The 19,592-nt window shown below is 47.2% G+C and overlaps 1 protein-coding gene across 8 annotated transcripts in view; it reads left to right on the top strand.

Moving 5' to 3' along the window:
• The window catches only part of GALNT1 (polypeptide N-acetylgalactosaminyltransferase 1), a 142,452-nt gene that overhangs the window by 112,410 nt on the left and 10,450 nt on the right, over positions 1–19,592 (top strand). For 6 of the 8 annotated variants that reach the window (XM_044452421.1, XM_044452432.1, XM_044452450.1 and 3 more), the window contains one exon: positions 17,347–17,481. The exons of 1 other annotated variant lie outside the window; for it this stretch is intronic. In XM_044452421.1, the coding sequence (XP_044308356.1) occupies positions 17,347–17,481 (135 nt within the window). Of the gene's footprint in view, positions 1–6,995; positions 7,036–17,346; positions 17,482–19,592 lie in introns of those variants that run through there. One more of the 8 variants, XM_044452459.1, reaches the window with a different exon arrangement.

Consider the following 19,592-nt stretch of genomic DNA (forward strand, 5'->3'; position numbering starts at 1 on the left):
CCCAGGAGCAAGCGTCTTTTAATTTCTTGGCTGCAGTCCCTGTCTGTGGTGATCATGGAGCCCAGGAAAATAAAATCTGTCACTACCTCCATTTCTTCCCCATCTATTTGCTAGGAAGTGAGAGGATCGGATGCCATGATGAGTGGTATCATCTGTATATCTGAGGTTGTTGGTATTTCTCCCAGCAATCTTAATTCCAACTGGTGATTCATCTAGCCTCGCCTTTCTCATGATGTGCTTTGCATATAAGTTAAATAGGCAGGGCGACAGTATACAGCCTTGCCAAACTCCTTTCTCAATTTTGAACCAATCAGTGGTTCCGTGTCCAGTTCTTACGGTTGCTTATTGACCCACATACAGGTTTCTGAAGCAACAAATAAGATGGTCCAGTACTCCCATCTCTTTAAGAACTTGCCACAATTTGTTGTGATCCACACAATCAAAGGCTTTAGCATAGTCAATGAAGCAGAAGTAGAGGTTTTTGTGGAACTCCCTAGCTTTTTCCATGATCCAGTGTATGTTGGCAATTTGATCTCTAGTTCCTCTGCCTCTTCAAGCCCCTGCCTGTACTTCTGGTAGTTCTCAGTTCACATACTGCTGGAGCCTAGCCTGTAGGATTTTGAGCATAACTTTGCTAGCTTGTGAAATGAGTGCAATGGTGCGGTTGTTCAAACATTCTTTGGCATTGCCCTTCTTTGGGGATCAGAATGTAAACTGACCTTTTCCAATCCTGTGGCCACTGTTGAGTTTTCCAAATTTGCTGGCATATTGAGTGTAGTACTTTAACTGCATCGTCTTTTAGGATTTTGAATAACTCAGCTGGAATACTGTCGCCTCCACCAGCTTTGTTGTTGCTCAGACTTCCTAAGGTCCATTTGACTTCACGTTCCAGGATGTCTCGCTCCAGGTCAGTGACCACTTCATTGTGGTTATCAGGGACATTAAGATCATTCTTGTACAGTTCTTCTGTGTACTCTTGCCACCTCTTCTTAATCTCTTCTGCTTCTGTTAGGTCCCTGCCATTTTGATCCTTTATCATGCTCATCTTTGCATGAAACATTCCCTTCATATCTCCAATCTTCTTAAAGAGATCTCTGTCCCTCCCTATTCTATTGGTTTATTCTATTTCTTTACACTGTTCATTTAAGAAGGCATTCTTATCTCTTCTAGATATTCTCTGGAATTCTGCATTCAATTGGGTGTATGTTTCTCTTTCTTTGTTGTGGTCTCTGTGCATCACATATTATGGGTGCTGCGCCTGTGCAGTGCCTGTAGCTGGGTAGAAAACAAAGCTTTAATGGATTTTGGCTGGAACTCCGCACCCCTCCCCCACTGTGCTATAAAGGGAGGAGTGCCCGCCCTTTTCCCCAGTCTTCTTTCAACTGCTGATCACTTTGCCTCGAGCAATTCGTTATCTTCCATTACATTATCTTGCTCTTTTCTTGCTGCTGTTTTTCTCTTGTTCTTCTAGTTAAAAAAACCCTTTTCCAAGTTTTTACATCCTTACCTTTTCCTAGTTAGGCAGTTTTTCTTCCCCCCCACCCCCCAAATTTTTTTTTACTTCTTACCTGTTTTTGCTCTCTTCTTTCCCTTCGCTCCATTCGCTATCCATTTCTTCTCGATGGCTCAGCGCGTGGCTTTTCAAAAGTGCTCTAGGTGTGGGGCCAAAATGTCTCCAACAGACCCACACAAGCTTTGCCTCCTATGCCTAGGAGAGGGACATCACACTGACAAATGCGGCCATTGTCAGTCATTCACCAAACAGGCCCACAAAAATCAGGAGAACCGGCTGAGGAAGATGCTTTGGGATCAGGCCCTCCTTGCTTTGGACGAGCTTGCCACCCAAGCCACTCCAGCGGGCCCGCCCATAGTGACCTCCCCTCATCCACCATCCGAGGGAACTACTTCCAGGGAGACCACTCGCTTCTCCCATTCCTCCTCTCTGAAACAAAAGGAGAATCCGTCAGTCTCTAAAAAGGCTAAGACCGACAAAGCTGACTGCAAGCAATGCAAGCTAGCCCAGGAGCCTCGCAGGGACTTGGGCTCAACAGCACCATCGGTCGCAACAGCCACTTCGGTCCCGACACCTTCGGATCCAACTACACAGGCTGTAATGCAGGTCACACCACCGGGGTCCCCCCAGCAGATCTTGTCGGCTCCTTCAGCATTGGATCCCTCTGAGGCCATGCTCCATGGATCAATATCTGATGGTGAGATTTGGGATTCACCGCCCCGGTCTCTACCAAGCTATCTACTGGCTCGATCGCCAACTCCGATGCCATCATCACCAGAGGCATCCCCACAGCCTCCGCCTCCATCTGACATGTGTCGCCGCCAACAATCCACCAGGAGCTGAGTCCCGATGCCGTATGGTGGTTTTGAGCCACCGCAGTCTCATCATTGGGACTACCTGCCACTGTACAGCTACTATCCCCTACTTCCGGAGTGCAGACGCCAGTCTCGTCCTTCCCGAACGGAAGCACATTCCACCTTGGTGGCCACACTTTCCCGCCCTCCTTCATCTCCGGCCGACTCGTCCTCTGAGGACTCAGACCAGCTCTCCACATCCCCCAATGCCCTCATCTCGACCCAGGGACCTGGGTCCACAGAAGAGTCCTACTCCACCTTCAGAGAGCTCATGGCTCAACTTATGAGGTCATTAGAAATAGAAGTGGAGCACCGGGTGAACACCAATGATGACCACTTCTGTGACATCGTTTTAAAGAACAGTCATCTGCCATCCCCATTCCACTGATAACGGCTCTTCGCCAGGCTATGACGGAATCCTGGGAGTTTCCGAGCCAGCCGCATCCGACGTCCTGGAGACACAAGTTGATGTACACGGTTAGGGAGCAGGACATCCCATTCCTGCTGAAGCACCCTAAATCAAACTCGATAGTTGTTGAGTCATCGCAGGGTAGAGATAATAGGGAGCACTTGACCCCAAGAGACAAGGAGGGTCGGAAGATAGACCTGATGGCGCACTGTATTTACGCGGCTATGGGGCTAGGTCTGCAGATATCAAACTACGAGGCAACGATGGCCAGGTATCAGTACTTTCTGATGCAACGGCTGAAATCCATCACCTCCACTATTCTGGAGCAACAACGTGACCTGGCCTGCGTTTTTATCCATGAGGCTATGCAGCTAGGCATCCAGCAGCTCATTACAGCGTGCCATCATGTAGATTGCAACTCCCGAGCACTCGATGGATCCATCACCTTACTCCAACACACATGGCTATGCTCCTGTAACTTTCCGGACGAGACGAAGAGGCGCATCGAAGGCATACCTTTCGACAGTTCTGGTCTCTTCCATGACCGCACGGACCATAAGCTCGAGCACATTTACAATGCTTGAGCCACCGCCCGAAAGATGGAGATACCAACCACAAACCGCTATAAGTGGCTGCAATCTCGCTATCATTGATACCAGCTGTACCAGCGCTACCAACCATGCCAAGAATATCAGCCGCGCCATCAATGCAACCGAGGCCAGCATGCCACCCGGTTCCAGCAAGGTTAACACCGTCAACTCACCGACAAGCGGCAGCGTTGATAAGGTGTGCAGGCTGATCTTCTCTGCTTCCATCCACCTTCCCCACTCCCCTTTGGGGACTGGCTGCAAGGCCGAATCCCCATCTGGGAGTCCATCACATCTGATAAGTGGGTGCATTCCATCATTGAGCATGGATATAAAATCGAGTTCGATACTGTGCCCCCTCTGGGACCGATCCATTACACTTCACCATCAGCGGTTCTAAGAGACGAAGTCTCCCAATTATTTCGTAAAAGAACGATTTGCCAAATTCCTTGCTCAGAGGGGCTTCACAGTTTCTACTCAAGTTATTTTATGGTCCCGAAGCGGGACAGTGGTCTACACCCTATAATCGATCTATGTGGCATTAATAAGTTCATTAAGACTAAGAAAATTTGGATGACCACCCTCCAGAATATCTTCCATTGCTCAGGAGAGAAGATTGGTTCACTTCCCTGGACTTAAAGGATGCCTACTTCCATATCAGCATCCACCTGTCTCACAGGTGGCTTCTCTGCTTCACGGTTGGCTCCGATATCTTTGAATATAACGTCCTTCCCTTTGGACTGGCTATGGCTCCATGAGTCTTCACGAAATGTATGGTGCCTGTTTGCGCTCACCTCCGGTCACAGGGTGTCCAAATATACCCCTACCTAGATGATTGGTTGATTGTCTCCCCGTTCTGAGAGCATCTGTTTTCAGCCATCGGCACTACGTGTAGACTTTTAGACAAACTCGGACTCTGTATTAATACCGAGAAATCCTGTCTTGCTCCTTCACAGGTCATCGACTTCATTGGAGCACGTCTCGACTCAATGGGAGCCAGGGCATTCCTACCACAGGCTCAAATGGACAAGCTTTGATCGTCGATTCAGCGCATCCAAGATGACTGCCCCACTCCTGTGTTATCTGTTCAGAAGCTCCTCGGGCACATGGCCTTGACAATTGCCGTCATACCCAACACCGGGCTCCAAATGTGACCCCTGCAGCTGTGGTTCAACGGCCTATTCCATCCGCAACACGACTCTCCAAAGTGTCCGCTGCTTGGTACCTACCTTTGTTCGCTGGACCCTGACTTGGTGGACGAACAAAGACAATCTCTCTGTAGGCATCCCATTCCACCAACTGCAACCCTTGGTGTCTCTCCATACCGATGCCTCCCTTACAGGATAGGGAGCTCATTGTGCCAGCCCACGCACTCAGGGCACCTGGCAAGCCCATGAGAAGACCAGACACATCAATTACCTGGAGCTACTTGCAGTCTTCAAAGTTCTGTGGTTCTTCAAGTCCATCCTTCACAACCAAGTAGTCCAAGTAGCCTCAGACAATGTCGTGACGGTATTTTATGTCAACAAGCAGGGCGGTACGAAATCGGTACCATTGGCTCACCTAGCCCTGCAAATATGACACTGGTGTATCCCCAGGGGGATTACCCTACTGGCAGTCCATCTCATCTTGCAACAAAGAAGCAGATACCCTCAGCAGGAAAATGTCTTCAACTCACGAGTGGGAGTTGGACAAGCAGGTCTGCAACAACATCTTCCTACGCTGGGGCACCCCGACCATCGACCTGTTTGCTACAGCAACCAATTCGAGGTGCATGGATTACTGCTCCCGGGCAGGCATGGGCCCGAACTCGCTGGGAGATGCTCTCATGATGAGTTGGACAAACGTGTTTTTCTACATGTTCCCCACGATCCCGCTAATCACAAGAACACTGGAAAAAATTGTCCACAACAAAGCCCAGGGAATTCTTATTATGCCGTGGTGGCCATGCCAACCCTGGTTTCTGACCATCCTCAGTCTCTCCTGCTGAACCTTCATTCATCTACCATGAGTTCCTCACCCGATTACACAGGAAAATGGGGCAATTTGCCATCCCGATTCTCTCAACCTCACCATGTGGCTCCTCCAATGACTATTCCTTGCTCTTCAACTTTGATACCGACACCCTCATCGGTCCCAATGACTTTGCCACCTCCCTTGGTACCAGAACAACTATCGGTACTGACACAACCTACGCACACCATGCTGAACCTGAATCCCCTTCATTCAGACATTGAATTCATTCTCCAATCCACTCTACGACCTTCCACCTGCCAATCGTATGAGGCTAAATGGAAGCGTTTTACTTCCTTTGCTGCAAGCAACCAATTTCCTCCTCATTCAGCCTCAATTGACAATATTTTATTTTTCCTACTCTCCTTACACCAGCACAGGCTTAAGCCCACTTCTATTACGGGGTACATCGCGGCAATCTCTCACTTTTGTGGTTCCGTATCTGGCTCCTTCGTCTTCTCACACGTTCTCAACTGTCATTTCCTGAAAGGGCTACAGAATCTCCAACCTCCAGTTCACCCCACAGTACTGACATGGAGCCCATCTGTTGTACTGCAAGCTCTTACCAGAGCCCTTTGGCAACCACTGAATTACATCTGCTGTCCTGGAAAACCGCCTTTCTTGTTGCCATCACCTTGGCTAGAAGGGCAAGCAAACTTTGCACTCTTCATGTTGACCCTCCTTACCTCAACTTTCATATGGAAAAGGTAGTTCTTTGGACTGACCCTGCATTCCTTCCTAAAGTCGCTACACCTTTTCACATTAATCAGGACATTATCCTACCAGCCTTCTTCCCTTCACCCTCGACACCAATAGAAAAATCCCTCCATTCTCTCGTTGTACGTCGATGCCTGGCTTTTTATTGGTCCTGTACAGAGAACTTCAGAAAGACCAAACGGCTCTTCGTTAAGTATTCATAACAGGACAAGGGCTCTGCTATTTCCTCTCAAAGACTCTCCAGGTGGATTGCCCAAACCATTGAACTAACCTATCAGTTGTCTAAGCTAGAACTCACTGTCATACCCAAGGGCCATTCTACCAGAGCTGTGGCTGCCTCTTTGGCTTTTTCTGCGGGCATCCCACTGCCTGGCATCTGCAAGGCAGCTACATGGACAACTCCCTGCACATTTACCAGACAGTATAAACTTGATGTGCGTGCCAGACAGGACTGCTCCTTTGGTCATGCCGTCCTCTCCTCAATTCTTCACTAACGAAACCATCCCGCCTCCGGTTGGTAAGCTTGCTTGTCACCCATAATGTGTGATACACAGAGACCACAATGAAGAAAGGCAGGTTGCTTACCTGTAACTGTCGTTCTTCGAGTGGTCACCTGTGCATTCACATAACGCGCCTGCTGGCCCCACATGGTGTTGGTGATTGGGAGCAGGAAGGAATTCTTCTTCTTCGTGACTACTGCATGTATATACATGTCTGCTCTTTAGTTAACTCCTCCTTTACTGGTGACATCTTGCGCTAACCGCTTCTCCACCAGGGGTCGATTGGACGGTCTCCATAGACTGGGGAAAATGGCGGGTGCTCCACCCTTTATAGCACAGTGGGGAAGGGGTGCAGAGTTCCCGCCAAAATCCGTTAAAGCTTTGTATTCTACCCGGCTGCAGGCACTGCGCAAGCGCAGCACCCATAATGTGTGAGTGCACAGATGACCACTCGAAGAACAACAGTTACAGGTAAGCAACCTGCCTTTCTCCCTTGCCTTTTGCTTCCCTTCTTTCCTGAACTATTTGTAAAGATTCCTTGCATTGCTTTTTCTTTGGGAAGATTTTAGTTGCTACCTCTTGTACAATATTGCAAACCTCCACCCATAGTTCTTCAGGCACTCTGTCTATCAGATCCAATTCCTTAAATCTGTTTGTCACCTCTGCTGTATATTCATCAGGAATATAGAAACATAGAAACAGAGCGAGTCAGAAGGGGCCTCCCGGGCCATCTAATCTGACCTCCGGCACTAGTTGGTTCCGCTCATGACATGCCCACCATGTGCGTGTCCAGCCTATCTTTGAACACCCACACCGATGGGGCCTCAAAGACCTCTCGTGGAAGCCCATAACCAACTACATCAGTGTCCACATAGCATTTACCATTCACCTGGCATACCAGGTAGCTTATATACCATCTATATTGTGATGGACTGACAGGACTCCTACAAAGAGAGGCCAGGTATCAGGGAGGATGGGAGGAAGGTAGGAAGCTGGGGACTCTGGGATAGGAAGTGGTGGGAAGGAGTTGAGGTGCATGTTCACCAATGCTAGGAGCATGGGTAATAAGCAGGAAGAGCTTGAAGCTCTCCTGGGAATAGGAGGGTATGACCTGGTGGGGATCACAGGAAACTTGGTGCGATGAAAGGCAAGACTAGAATGTAAACATAGAGGGGTATCGCCTTTTTAGAACGGACAGGAAGGGAAAGGGGTGGGGTGTAGCTTTATATGTCAGGGAAGGGATAGGATGCAGTGAGATAGAATGCAGATGGGAATTCAGTAGAGGCAGTCTGCGTGAAACTTAGGGGTTTTGACAGGGAAAGAGACCTGACAGTGGGGATATGTTACTGCCCTCCAGGTCACCTTGGGACCCTGGATGATGTCCTGACAGGCCAGATTCTAAGAATATCTTGGGGGAGAGACACAGCAATTATGGGAGATTTCAATCTCCCGGATATTAGTTGGGAGACTCACTCGGAAGTGACAGCCAGGTCACATGGCTTCCTAGAAGCTATAGAGGGAGAGTTTTTCACACAGAGGATCTGAGAGACGACGAGGGGGGGCATCCTTGACTTGGTCTTGACCAACAGGGAGGAACTGATAGATGAAGTACAGATTAGGGGAGCTCTGGATGCTAGAGATCACTCCATCCTTTGCTTTGAGGTCAGGGGAATGGGGACGTTCAGCAGGTCGAGCACTAGAAGCTGAGACTTCAAGAGGGCCAGTTTTGGCCAACTGAAGGCCAGACTGGGGAAAGTCTCCTGGGATAAGTTACTAGAAGGCAAGCGAATTGAGGAGTGGATGGCACTCCAAAGGGAGGTTTTAGAGGTGCAAGCCTTGACGATGCCTCTAGTTAGTAAGGCAAGGAGGCAAAGAAATTCGCCACCATGGGTGCAAAAGGAGGTGGTTAGAGGGATTAGATGAAAGAGGAATCTCTGTAGGAAATGGGTACTGGGGTAGATAGACAAAAGGGTATACCGGGAGGAGGAGGCCCGTTGCAGAAGGATTTTTCACAAGGCTAAGGCTGATTACAAGCTGAGACTTGCCAAGAATATCAAGAGCAACAAAAAGGGCTTCTTTCAGCATGTAAATAGGAAGAGGAAGGGGAGACAAGTAGTGGGACCACTAAATAAGGAGGAAGGAGATCCAGTGACTGATACAAGGGAACAAGCACAGATGCTAAATGACTATTTTGCCTCTGTGTTCTCCCCAAAGCAGGACGGGGGATATCCGCATAGGAGATTAGATGAGGCCAGGGACTTAGGGGCACAGATTAGAGTCACCCCCCCCCCCATAGAAGTTGAGGCGCTCCTCAGGGCATTGGACATTACAAAGGCACCGGACCCTGACAGGTTACACCTGGGAGTACGAGTTGGCAGGGGTTCTCCTACGGCTGCTGGCCTCCATTTTTGAGGCCTCAGAGAACGGGTGAAGTTCCAGAGGACTGGAGGGTGGCGTCAGTGGTCCGAATTTTCAAAAAGAGTAGTAGAAGGGACATGGAGAATTATAGACCGGTTAGCCTTACGTCCATTGTAGGAAAAACAATGGAAAGGCTTATAATAGCAAGAGATCTAGTGATGCTAGATAGGGAAGGGAGGCTGGCAGCCACACAACACGGCTTCTGCAAAAACAGGTCCTGCCAGACAAACACTGTGGAATTCTATGACAAGGTTTCAAGATGGCTGGATGGAGGGGATGAAGTGGATGTGGTTTACCTGGATTTCAGCAAGGCCTTTGACAAAGATCCCCATGATATCCTGGATGAGAAACTGAGGAGTTTTGGGATAGACCAAAGCACTGTCCGATGGATTAGGGCATGGTTGACTGACCAAAAACAGAGGGTAACCATTAGTGGAGAATCATCGGGATGGCGGCCAGTGACAAGTGGGGTCCCACAGAGCTCTGTCCTGGGGCTGATCCTGTTTAATCTTTTCATTAACAACATGGAAGAAGGGGTGAACAGTCTGCTGATCAAATTTGCAGATGACACTAAAACTGGAGCAGTGGCCACAACTGAGGAGCAGGTACTCCAGATCCAAAAGGATCTGGACAGACTGTCGAATTGGGCAGGAGACAACAGGATGGCGTTCAATGTGGATAAGTGCAAGGTCTTGTACTTGGGGCATAGGAATAGCTGTCATAAGTACAGGTTAGGGGACAAGTGGCTGGAGAGCAACACTTGTGAAAGGGACCTCAGGGTTGCAGAGCACATAGTCAATCTGATTTCTTTGGTGAGGTCCATATGTAGAGTCGTCTCTTTGGTTGTTGGAAAAGAGTGTTTGCTATGACCATCATATTCTCTTAACAAAATTCTGCCATCTTTGGCCTGCTTCATTTTGTACTCCAAGGGCAAACTTGCCCATTATTCCGATTATCTTTTGGCTTCCTACTTTAGCATTCCAATCCCCCATGATGGTACGGACATCATTTTTGTGTTATTTCTAGAAGGTGTTGCAGGCCTTCATAGAACCGGTCAACTTCAGCCTCTTCGGCATCATTGGTTGGGGCATAGACTTGGACTACTGTGATGTTGAATGGTTTGCCTTGGATTCAAACTGAAATTATTCTGTCATTTTGGAGATTGTATTCCAGTACAGCTTTTCCTACTCTTTTATTGACTATGAAGCCTATTCCATTTCTTCTGAAGGATTCTTGCCCACAGTAGTATACCTGATGGTCATCTGAAACAAATCCACCCATTCCTGCCCATTTTAGTTCACAAATTCCTAAGATGTTGATGTTCAGTCTTGTGATCTCTTGTTTGACCACGTCCAGCTTGCCTTGATTCATGGATCTTACATTCCAGGTTCCTATGGAGTATAGATCTTTACAGAATCGGACTTTCCTTTCAGCACCAGATACATCTGCAACTGAGTGTACTTTTGGCTTTGACCCAGTCACTTCATTCTTTCTGGTGCTACTAGTACTAGCCCTCTGCAATTCCCCAGTAGCACATTGGACACGTTCCAACCTGAGGGGCTCATCTTCCAGCATCATGTCTTTTTGCCTTTTGGTACTGTCCATGGGGTTTTCATGGCAAGGGTATTAGAGTGGGTTAACATTTCCTTCTCCAGGGGATCAGTTTTTGTCAGAGGTCTCTGCTATGACCTGTCCGTCTTGGGTGGCCCTACACAGCATAGGTCATAGCTTCATTGAGCTGCACAAGCCCCTTCGCCACAACAAGGCAGTGATCCATGAAGAAGCATCTGTTCTTTAGAACAGTGGTTTTCAAACTCCAGTCCGGGAACCGGCACTTGTCTGCAGGATATTTCCTGCCGGTCCATGGAGGAAGCGGTCACACAGCAGAAGGTAACCATTAGTGGGGGAATCATTGGGATGGCGGCCAGTGACAAGCGGGGTCCCCCAGGGCTCTGTCCTGGGGCCGATCCTGTTTAATCTTTTCATTAATGACATGGAAGAAGGGGTGAACAGTCTGCTGATCAAATTTGCAGACGACACTAAAACTGGAGCAGTGGCCACAACTGAGGAGCAGATACTCCAGATCCAAAAGGATCTGGACAGACTGTCGAATTGGGCAGGAGACAACAGGATGGCGTTCAATGTGGATAAGTGCAAGGTCTTGCACTTGGGGCATAGGAATAGCTGTCATAAGTACAGGTTAGGGGACAAGTGGTTAGAGAGCAACACTTGTGAAAGGGACCTCAGGGCAATGGTTGACTGCAGGCTAAACATGGGTCAGCAGTGTAATGCGGTGGTCAAGAGGGCAAAGGCCACCCTTGGTTGCATAGCCAGAAGTGTGGCTTCTAGATTAAGAGAGGTATTACTACCACTCTATATGACTCTGGTATGCCTGCAACTGGAGTATTGTGCTCAGTTTTGGGCCCCTCATCATCATCATCATCATCATCATCATCATTATTATTATTATTACGTTTCTATGCCGCCCCTTGCCGAAGCCTCGGGGCGGCTTACAACACAATAAAATACATTGAAATACAATAGAACATAATAAATTACCACTAAATACAAAAATACAAAAAATACACTGAGATACAAACATAATAATATAAAATTAAAATTAACAGTATAAAATAAGCAAATAAAGAATATAGGAGGAGAAAAGAGAAGGAAGAAGAAGTTGCCCTGGCCAGATCATATATTTTAACAATTAAAATGATGTTGAAATAAAAAGGTCTTTACCTGGCGCCGAAAAACCAGTAACGACGGTGCCAGGCGGACCTCTTTGGGCAGTGAATTCCATAGGTTGGGCGCCACCGCAGAGAAAGCCCTCCTCCGAGTACTTACTCTCCTAATTTCTTTCATGGAGGGTTCCCGGAGAAGGGACTCTCCCGCAGATCTCAAGGGGCGGTCGGGCATATACGGACGTAAGCGCTCGTTCAGGTAGCCAAGACCCAAGCCGTTTAGGGCTTTATAGGTCATAACCAACACCTTGAATTGGGCCCGGGCTTCAATGGGAAGCCAGTGAAGCTGACGGAGGACTGGAGTCATGTGAGCATAACGCCCCGTCCCCGTCAGCAACCTGGCAGCTCTATTTTGCACCAATTGAAGTGTTCGGACCGTCTTCAGGGGAAGCCCCCCATAAAGCGCGTTACAGAAGTCTAGGCGGGAAGTCACCAGCGCATGTGTCACCGTCTCCAGGCAGTCGTACTCCAGGTAGGGGCGCAGCTGATTAGCCGAAGCTGAAGGAAGGCGCTCCTCGCCACCGCTGTCACCTGAGCTTCCAAAGAAAGCTCCAGGTCGAGGAGTACTCCTAAGCTGCGGACCTTGTCCTGAAGAGGAAGTGTTGCACCATTCAGGACCAGGTCAAATCCACCCTCTCCGAAGCCCGATTCACCAACCAACAGGACCTCCGTCTTGTCTGGATTGAGTTTCAGTTTATTGGCCCTCATCCATTCCATTACCTCGGCCAAGCACCGGTTCAGCACAGCCACTGCCTCACCTGGATTAGTGGAAAACGAGAGGTAGAGCTGGGTATCATCAGCGTATTGATGATTCCGCAGCCCACACCTCCTGATGACCTCTCCCAGCGGTTTCATATAGATGTTAAATAGCAAAGGGGATAGAATGGAGCCCTGTGGTATTCCATGGCATAGCTGCCATGGCGCAGAACCATAGTCCCCCAGAACTACCTTCTGGAATCGACCGTTGAGATAGGAGCAGAACCACTGCAAAGCAGTGCCTCCGACCCCCAATCCTGCTAGCCTATCCAGAAGGATACCATGGTCGATGGTATCGAAAGCCGCCGAGAGGTCCAGAAGAACCAACAGGGATGCACTCCCCCTGTCCTTCTCCCTGCACAGGTCATCGTACAGGGCGAGCAAGCAGATTCAGTACTGTACCCGGGTCTGAAGCCGGACTGAAAAGGATCCAGATAATCAGTTTCATCCAAGAGTGCTTGGAGTTGTCCCGCCACCACTCGCTCCAACACCTTGCCCAGAAACGGGATGTTGGCCACAGGTCTATAGTTAGTGGCCATCTCTGGATCCAGTGATGCTTTCTTCAGGACCGGTCGTATTACCGCCTCCTTTAAAGGGGCAGGCACTCGACCCTCCCTCAGAGAAGCGTTAACCACTTCCAAGATCCAGGTCCCAATCCCGTGCTTGGAGTTATTTATTAACCAAGACGGGCAAGGATCCAAGAGGCAAGTGGTGGGACATACTCGTCCAAGCACCTTGTCCACATCATCGGGCCGCAATAATTGAAATTCCTCCAATAATTTTGGACCAGATGGTAGCATTGGTGTCTCCCCAGAGACCTCTGATTCATTAGTGGAGTCCAGCTCGTGACGAATCTGAGCGATTTTCTCCCTGAAATGCCTGGCAAAGTCGTCACAGCGGGCCTTTGAGGGTGGCATCGGATCTTCCTTAGGACCTGGGCGAACCAGGCCTTGTACCACTCGAAAAAGCTCTGCCGGGCGGCATTGTGAGGAGGCAATGGAAGCGGAAAAAATCTTCTTTTTTGCCGCCTTCACCGCCACAGCATAGGCCCGATAGTGGGCTCTCAAGTGTGTTCGGTCAGATTCATCCCGTGATTTCCTCCATCTACGCTCTAGTTGTCTCCCAACCCGCTTCATCGCCCGCAATTTAGGTGTATACCAAGGGGAAGAGCGGACTCTGCCTGGTGGGAGAGGACGCTTAGGAGCGATCGTGTCCACAGCCCTGGTCATCTCTCCGTTCCACAGTTCGACCTTGGAACTACTGATGTGTCCCTCTCCGGTTGGGAAGCTCACTGCAGAAACTACCAGACACAAGGGACTTGGAACGGATCAGAATGCAAGAGACACATAAATTACCTGGAACTTCTCAGAGTGTACAAAATCTTGTGTTCACTGCAAAACAGTTGCGTTCACTACAAAACTTATTGACAAGGAAACACATTGAAGTGGCTATGGACAATACAAGAACTATGTTTTATTTAAACAAACGAGGCACCAGACTACTCACATCTGGGACTGGTGTATCCAGAAACAGATCTTGCTGTGTGACTGTAATAAAGCGGTCCTTGATTCAGTAAAGAGGAGACTATCAGGTTTCCAAGAAAAGCCCTTCTCAAAGAGAGACTGAATGCCAAATCTGGTTTTAAACACTATGCATGTAACATTTATTCTATGATATAAAGAATACAGAAGTATAAAAATACAAGTTCAGCAATCATCAGCAACAATATCAGGAGGCTTCATTCAAACTTGCATTCATGCAACACTCATACAGCCAATAGACCCTCTCGGTGATCCATCAAGACTGTTGGTGACCAGTTGCAGCACTATTCTGGCACACGCGGGAGCTGGAAAGCCCCATCATTTTATACCTTAAAGTTAACTCAAACAGCTTAGTCCAGCTGGATCGAACAGTGAACTCCTCTGAGCAGAGCTGACACAGAACATGCTGGTCTTTATCTTGAACACATGCACTCTCGTCACATTCCATTCTCTGAGTGGTACAGCATGGGCTTATCTGTTACGTTCCATTCTCCAGCCATTTCCGGCCTCTCAGTTTTCTCAGTCTGGTCAGTCCCATCATGCTTTTTCATTCATTTTCTTCTGGGTCTTAGGCCTTCAGGAACCCATGCACACTGTAACAGCTGCAGACCATTTTCATAGCTGGTTCCAGCAACACAATAGCGAATGCACTCAGCCAAAATCCCCTTCAGATGCCTGAATGAGAACTGGATTGAAAGTACTATGCCACATCTTTTCAGAATGGGACACACCATCCATCAACCTCTTTGCAGCTGAGGCCAACATGGCATGTGCTGCCTATTGCTCCCAAGACAAGACTCTCTTCGGGACGCATTCCTATTTCAGTGGAAAGGAATTATATTCTATGCCTTTCACCATTCCCCATTATCACAAAGACAATAGTAAAGATACAGAGAGAAAAAACATCCTGCATCCTAATCACACCCTGGTGGCCAAGATATCCTTGGTTCATGTCCATCTTGCACCTGTCAACAGAAACATATATATATATACATACCAGCAATCCCAAATTTGATCTCCCGGAAACACAGGAGATCCCAAATATTACACCCAAATACTCAGACATTATGGCTGACTGCCTGGTTTATCCATTAACAGCAGAAACAGTCACTCTAAACCTCATTTGCAATTCATTATTCAGGCAGTACTGCATCCCAAACATCAGATGCTTGTATGCTGCTAAATGGGAAAAAAATCAAGAATTATGGAATAGACCATTCTTTCGAAGCAGTTACTGTTCTAATACACAAAATGGTATTGCTCCACTCACTTCACCAGAACAGACTGAAACCAAGTTCCATTAAAGTCTACTTTACTGCAAGTACCCACTACAGAGGACAGACTGAGGGAACTTCGGTGTTCTCTCGCCCTCTCACACGCAAGTTCATGAAGGGACTGCACAATCTGAACCCTCCTGTCTGATCCTTAGTTCCCACATGGAGCCCATCAGTGGTGCTACAGGCTTTAACCAAACCTCCCTTGAAGCCACTCATATCCACAGATGTCCAATTTCTCTCATGGAAGACTTTGTTTTTAGTGGCCATTACATCAGTTAGGAGAGCAAGTGAGCTATGTGTTCTTAGGATGGACCCACTGTACCTAAGCTTCCATAAAGAAGAGATGGTTCTCCATTTGGATCCAGCATTTCTACCAAAAGTCTCTTCTACTTCCTATTTAAACCAGGTCTTAATACTAGTGGCCTTTTTCCCAGTGCCCTCGACACCAATCAAAAGGTCCATACACACACTAGATGTATGCAGGGAACTCACTTTCTACTGTTCCTACATGGAATTGATCTGACAAACCAAGAGACTTTTTGTCAAGTATGAAGATCATTCTATGGGTGAACTTGTTGGACCACAGTGCATTTCACACTGGATAGTGGAGACTATCAAGCTAACATACCAGCTAGCAAAACTTGACTTACCTGATCATCTGAAAGCTCACTCCACCAGAGCAATCTCAACATCAACAGCCTTACATGCAGGCCTACCTGTTCACAAACTCTGCAGGGCAGCCACTTGGTCGATACCTTCAACATTTGTGCGCCATTACTGGCTTGATGTCAAGGCCAGACAAGACTGCTTCTTCAGCCAAGCTGTCCTCTCCCTAGTCCTACAGTGACACCACCTCCCACCTAATTCAGTAAGCTTGCTAGTCACCCACATGTGTGATGCACAGAGACCATGAAGAAGAAAGTACAGTTGCTTACCTGTAACTGTCGTTCTTTGAGTGGTCATCTGTGCATTCACACAACCCACCCAGTGGCCAGCAAAATGATGGTCTCCAGCTGGACTGAGGAAGGGCAGGAGCCCTGCTTTTTTATACTAGGAGCAAGGGAGGCAGGGCTTGCACCAAAAATGCTATGCTAGGACAATCTTCCCAAACATAGGCATTGCACAGGCAAAGCACCCATATATGCGAATGCACTGATGACCACTCAAAAAACAACAGTTACAGGTAAGCAACCATACTTGAGAGTATTGTGAACAAACCTTTTTAAAAGGAGGTAATTGCCTGTCAACAATTCAAGCTGTGAAGTGGAAGGCAGAATTATGCAATAGTAATACCCCCCCCCCCCGCTGGACCCCTCCCTCCCAAAAGCTGGGGAATGTGTTACTGCATGTATAAGGTTCCATAAAAGGAATTCTATTTGGCAAGCCGATGTAAGGAGCAGGAGCAGTGTTGTGAGCTGGTCCCTCCCTACCTTTCCTCTGGTTCCAAACCTCAAAACAATTTTTTGAAAATACATTTTTTAATAGAGACTCCACAGGTAACAGAACAGTTTGAGTTCTAAATAGTCTTCTTCCAAAGCTGAAAAGGGAAACCTCTCTCGTATAAAATGTTGAATCCAAACTGGGAACTTCTTTGTGGTCCCTCCCTTTCAGTCAAACATCTGGCTCCACCCTTAGAATGGCTCTTGCTGCCTGAGAACAAGATGGTGTGAACAGTAAAACCCCTCCAATGGAGCAGCTTGTTTTTTCCAACACAAGTAGCCTTGCCCCAGTGGGAAATTATACCAATACCCAATTGGTCAGTCTATATGCCACTGTTTTAGGAAACCATTTTCTGTAAAAAACTTAACGACAACCTTCTCAGACCTGATAATCTTCAGATGTGTTATGCAATGCTGGGAGTTGTAGTCCAACATGCCCAGAGAGCACCAGGTTGGCTAAGCCTGGTTTGATTCAGTTGGCTGGTTGTGTACATTAAAAGATAAGAGTTCATGTTCAGATTAAATAATAATGTAGTGTTCTGTAATATCCTAATAATGGAATATTGTTTTCTATCAAGGTTTTCTCATACACAGCCAATAAAGAAATTCGAACAGATGATTTGTGCTTAGATGTCTCCAAACTTAATGGCCCTGTCACAATGCTCAAGTGCCACCACTTAAAAGGCAATCAGCTGTGGGAATATGATCCAGTGGTAAGTCTTCTTTATGACTAAAATTTGGGAAATTACAAAATGAATGTAGACACTACTGCTTTGTGGTCTCCACATCTCACATATGGACCCCACACCTGCACAAAGCCTTGATTCAAGAAACTTCCATAGCTGAGAACTTTTGCAGGAGCCCATCCTCCCTATATATTGCTAGTAGGCGCCCACCCATTCCCTCACCGCTTCTTCGATTACAGTTGTGGTTGTCTTGTAGGGAACGTTGTTCTTTCCTCACTGAGAAAGTACTGCGCTTAGCCAAGATTTTTTGGTGTCATTATTTGTCTCTGATTTTTTTTTGTATTTTTCTCTTTCTTCATCATTGTCTCTGTTCATCACAAGTGTGGGCTTTGCTGTGGCAGCACAATGTCTAGATTGTAAGAAACTTCAATAGCTTAATGCCATGGAGTGGGTAGGTGGTTTCTGTCTCTTTCTTGGCACCCCTTGGTTGGTTGGGTTGTTTGCTTGCTTAGGTCTGAGAGGCATATGCCCTTGGAGACACCTTTTCACCCTGTATGTCTGTTGTGGCAGTAAATGCCCACTAATGGATAGTCACTTGCTTTGCCTACTTTATTTGGATGAGGGCTATCTTGTGGACTCCTGTCCACATTGCCATATTAAGGCTCTGCTTTGAAAAAGGGTGCTGAAAACAGTAGATTCTCCTTGTCCAGCTGTGGAACCTTAGCAGACTGCTTCTCCAGATCAACCTCTTTCATGGCTACACTGTGTAGTGAATCTCCACCTCTTCAATCACCAATAGTTCTAGCTTCATCCACAGGCCAGGAGGACCTGTTGATTCCTCCCTACTGTGCATATTATGGAGGCAATTATGCATTGATTTGAGATGCACCCTGTTATCTATAATAAAATCCTGCTCCTTACCATACACCATTGCTACACACCTCCCAGATATGAGCATCTTCCAATGCTCAGCACCCCCGTTACCATATTGGAGGGAGGGTGCTACCTTTCTGTTTATTCATCCAATTCCAGATTTTATGATTATGAAGTCATTGTAGAGACAGTCATGCAGATGCCATTCTGACCTAATGGACAGGAAGGTGCCTGGACATAGTGGGAAGGGGCATTTCTTTCACTTCCTTGCTTGACTTTAGGGTGGCAAATTGACAGGTCTGTGTCTAGTACCAGCTGCTGTTCTGGGAAAATATTGGATCCTTGTACAATTACTTTCCAGATAATAAACACAGGGGGATACGTGGATCAACAGAACTGAAAAAGAAAAAGATCTCAGAGTAATTGTTAATAATAGGCTAAATATGAGCCAATGATGCAATGCAGCTACCAAAAGGGCAAATGCTATTTTGGGATGCATTAAGAGAAGTATTACTTCCTAATCATGAGAAGTAGTAGTTCCCCTATACTCCTAACTAGTCAGACCTCATCTAAAATACTGTGGCCAGTTCTGGGCACCAAGATTTAAGAAAGATGCGGAAAAATTAGAAAGGGTTCAGAGGAGGGCAACAAAAATAATGATCCAGGATTTGGAAACCCTGCCATGTGAGGCGAGACTGAGACAACTGAGCATGTTCAGCCTTGATAAGAGACTGAGTGGGGACATGGTATTATGCTATAAGTTCCTGAAATTGGGTGGCATACAAATGTTTTAAATAAATAAATCTTCACAGTCCCAGCAGCCAGTGCTGAGGAGACATCTCCTACCAAGGTGCTGCACAAATCGTTAAAGAGGAGACCAGATCTCCAAGCAGCATCTCTGATGCCCTATATCTTTGTCATCCTTCTCCCTGTCAATCTACCTTTGGAACTAGACTTTTTCCCTCTTGGCCTGGACTTCCATTACAGCTGATTCATTGGTACTATCCATTATTCAGAGTAGCTGTTGGATTGAATCCAAGTCCTCCCTCCTTTTTAAGGTACTGTCCCAGTGGCTCCCTCCACTACCATACAGGTGGGAGATGACTCTTTGCAGTCTAAGAATGCCATTTCCCATTTACCAACTAATTTTGGGCTTATGTGGTATCAAGTGTCTTTCTAAGAAATATGGAATAGCGACTTTGTGTATGCCTCTTTGGCATATAGGATTATGATATATTACTGTAGGTCTCAAGAAGGCGTATTTT

Source organism: Varanus komodoensis, unplaced genomic scaffold, assembly GCF_004798865.1.
Source record: "Varanus komodoensis strain SLA01 unplaced genomic scaffold, ASM479886v1 scaffold10, whole genome shotgun sequence".
In the NCBI taxonomy this organism is placed as follows: domain Eukaryota; kingdom Metazoa; phylum Chordata; class Lepidosauria; order Squamata; family Varanidae; genus Varanus; species Varanus komodoensis.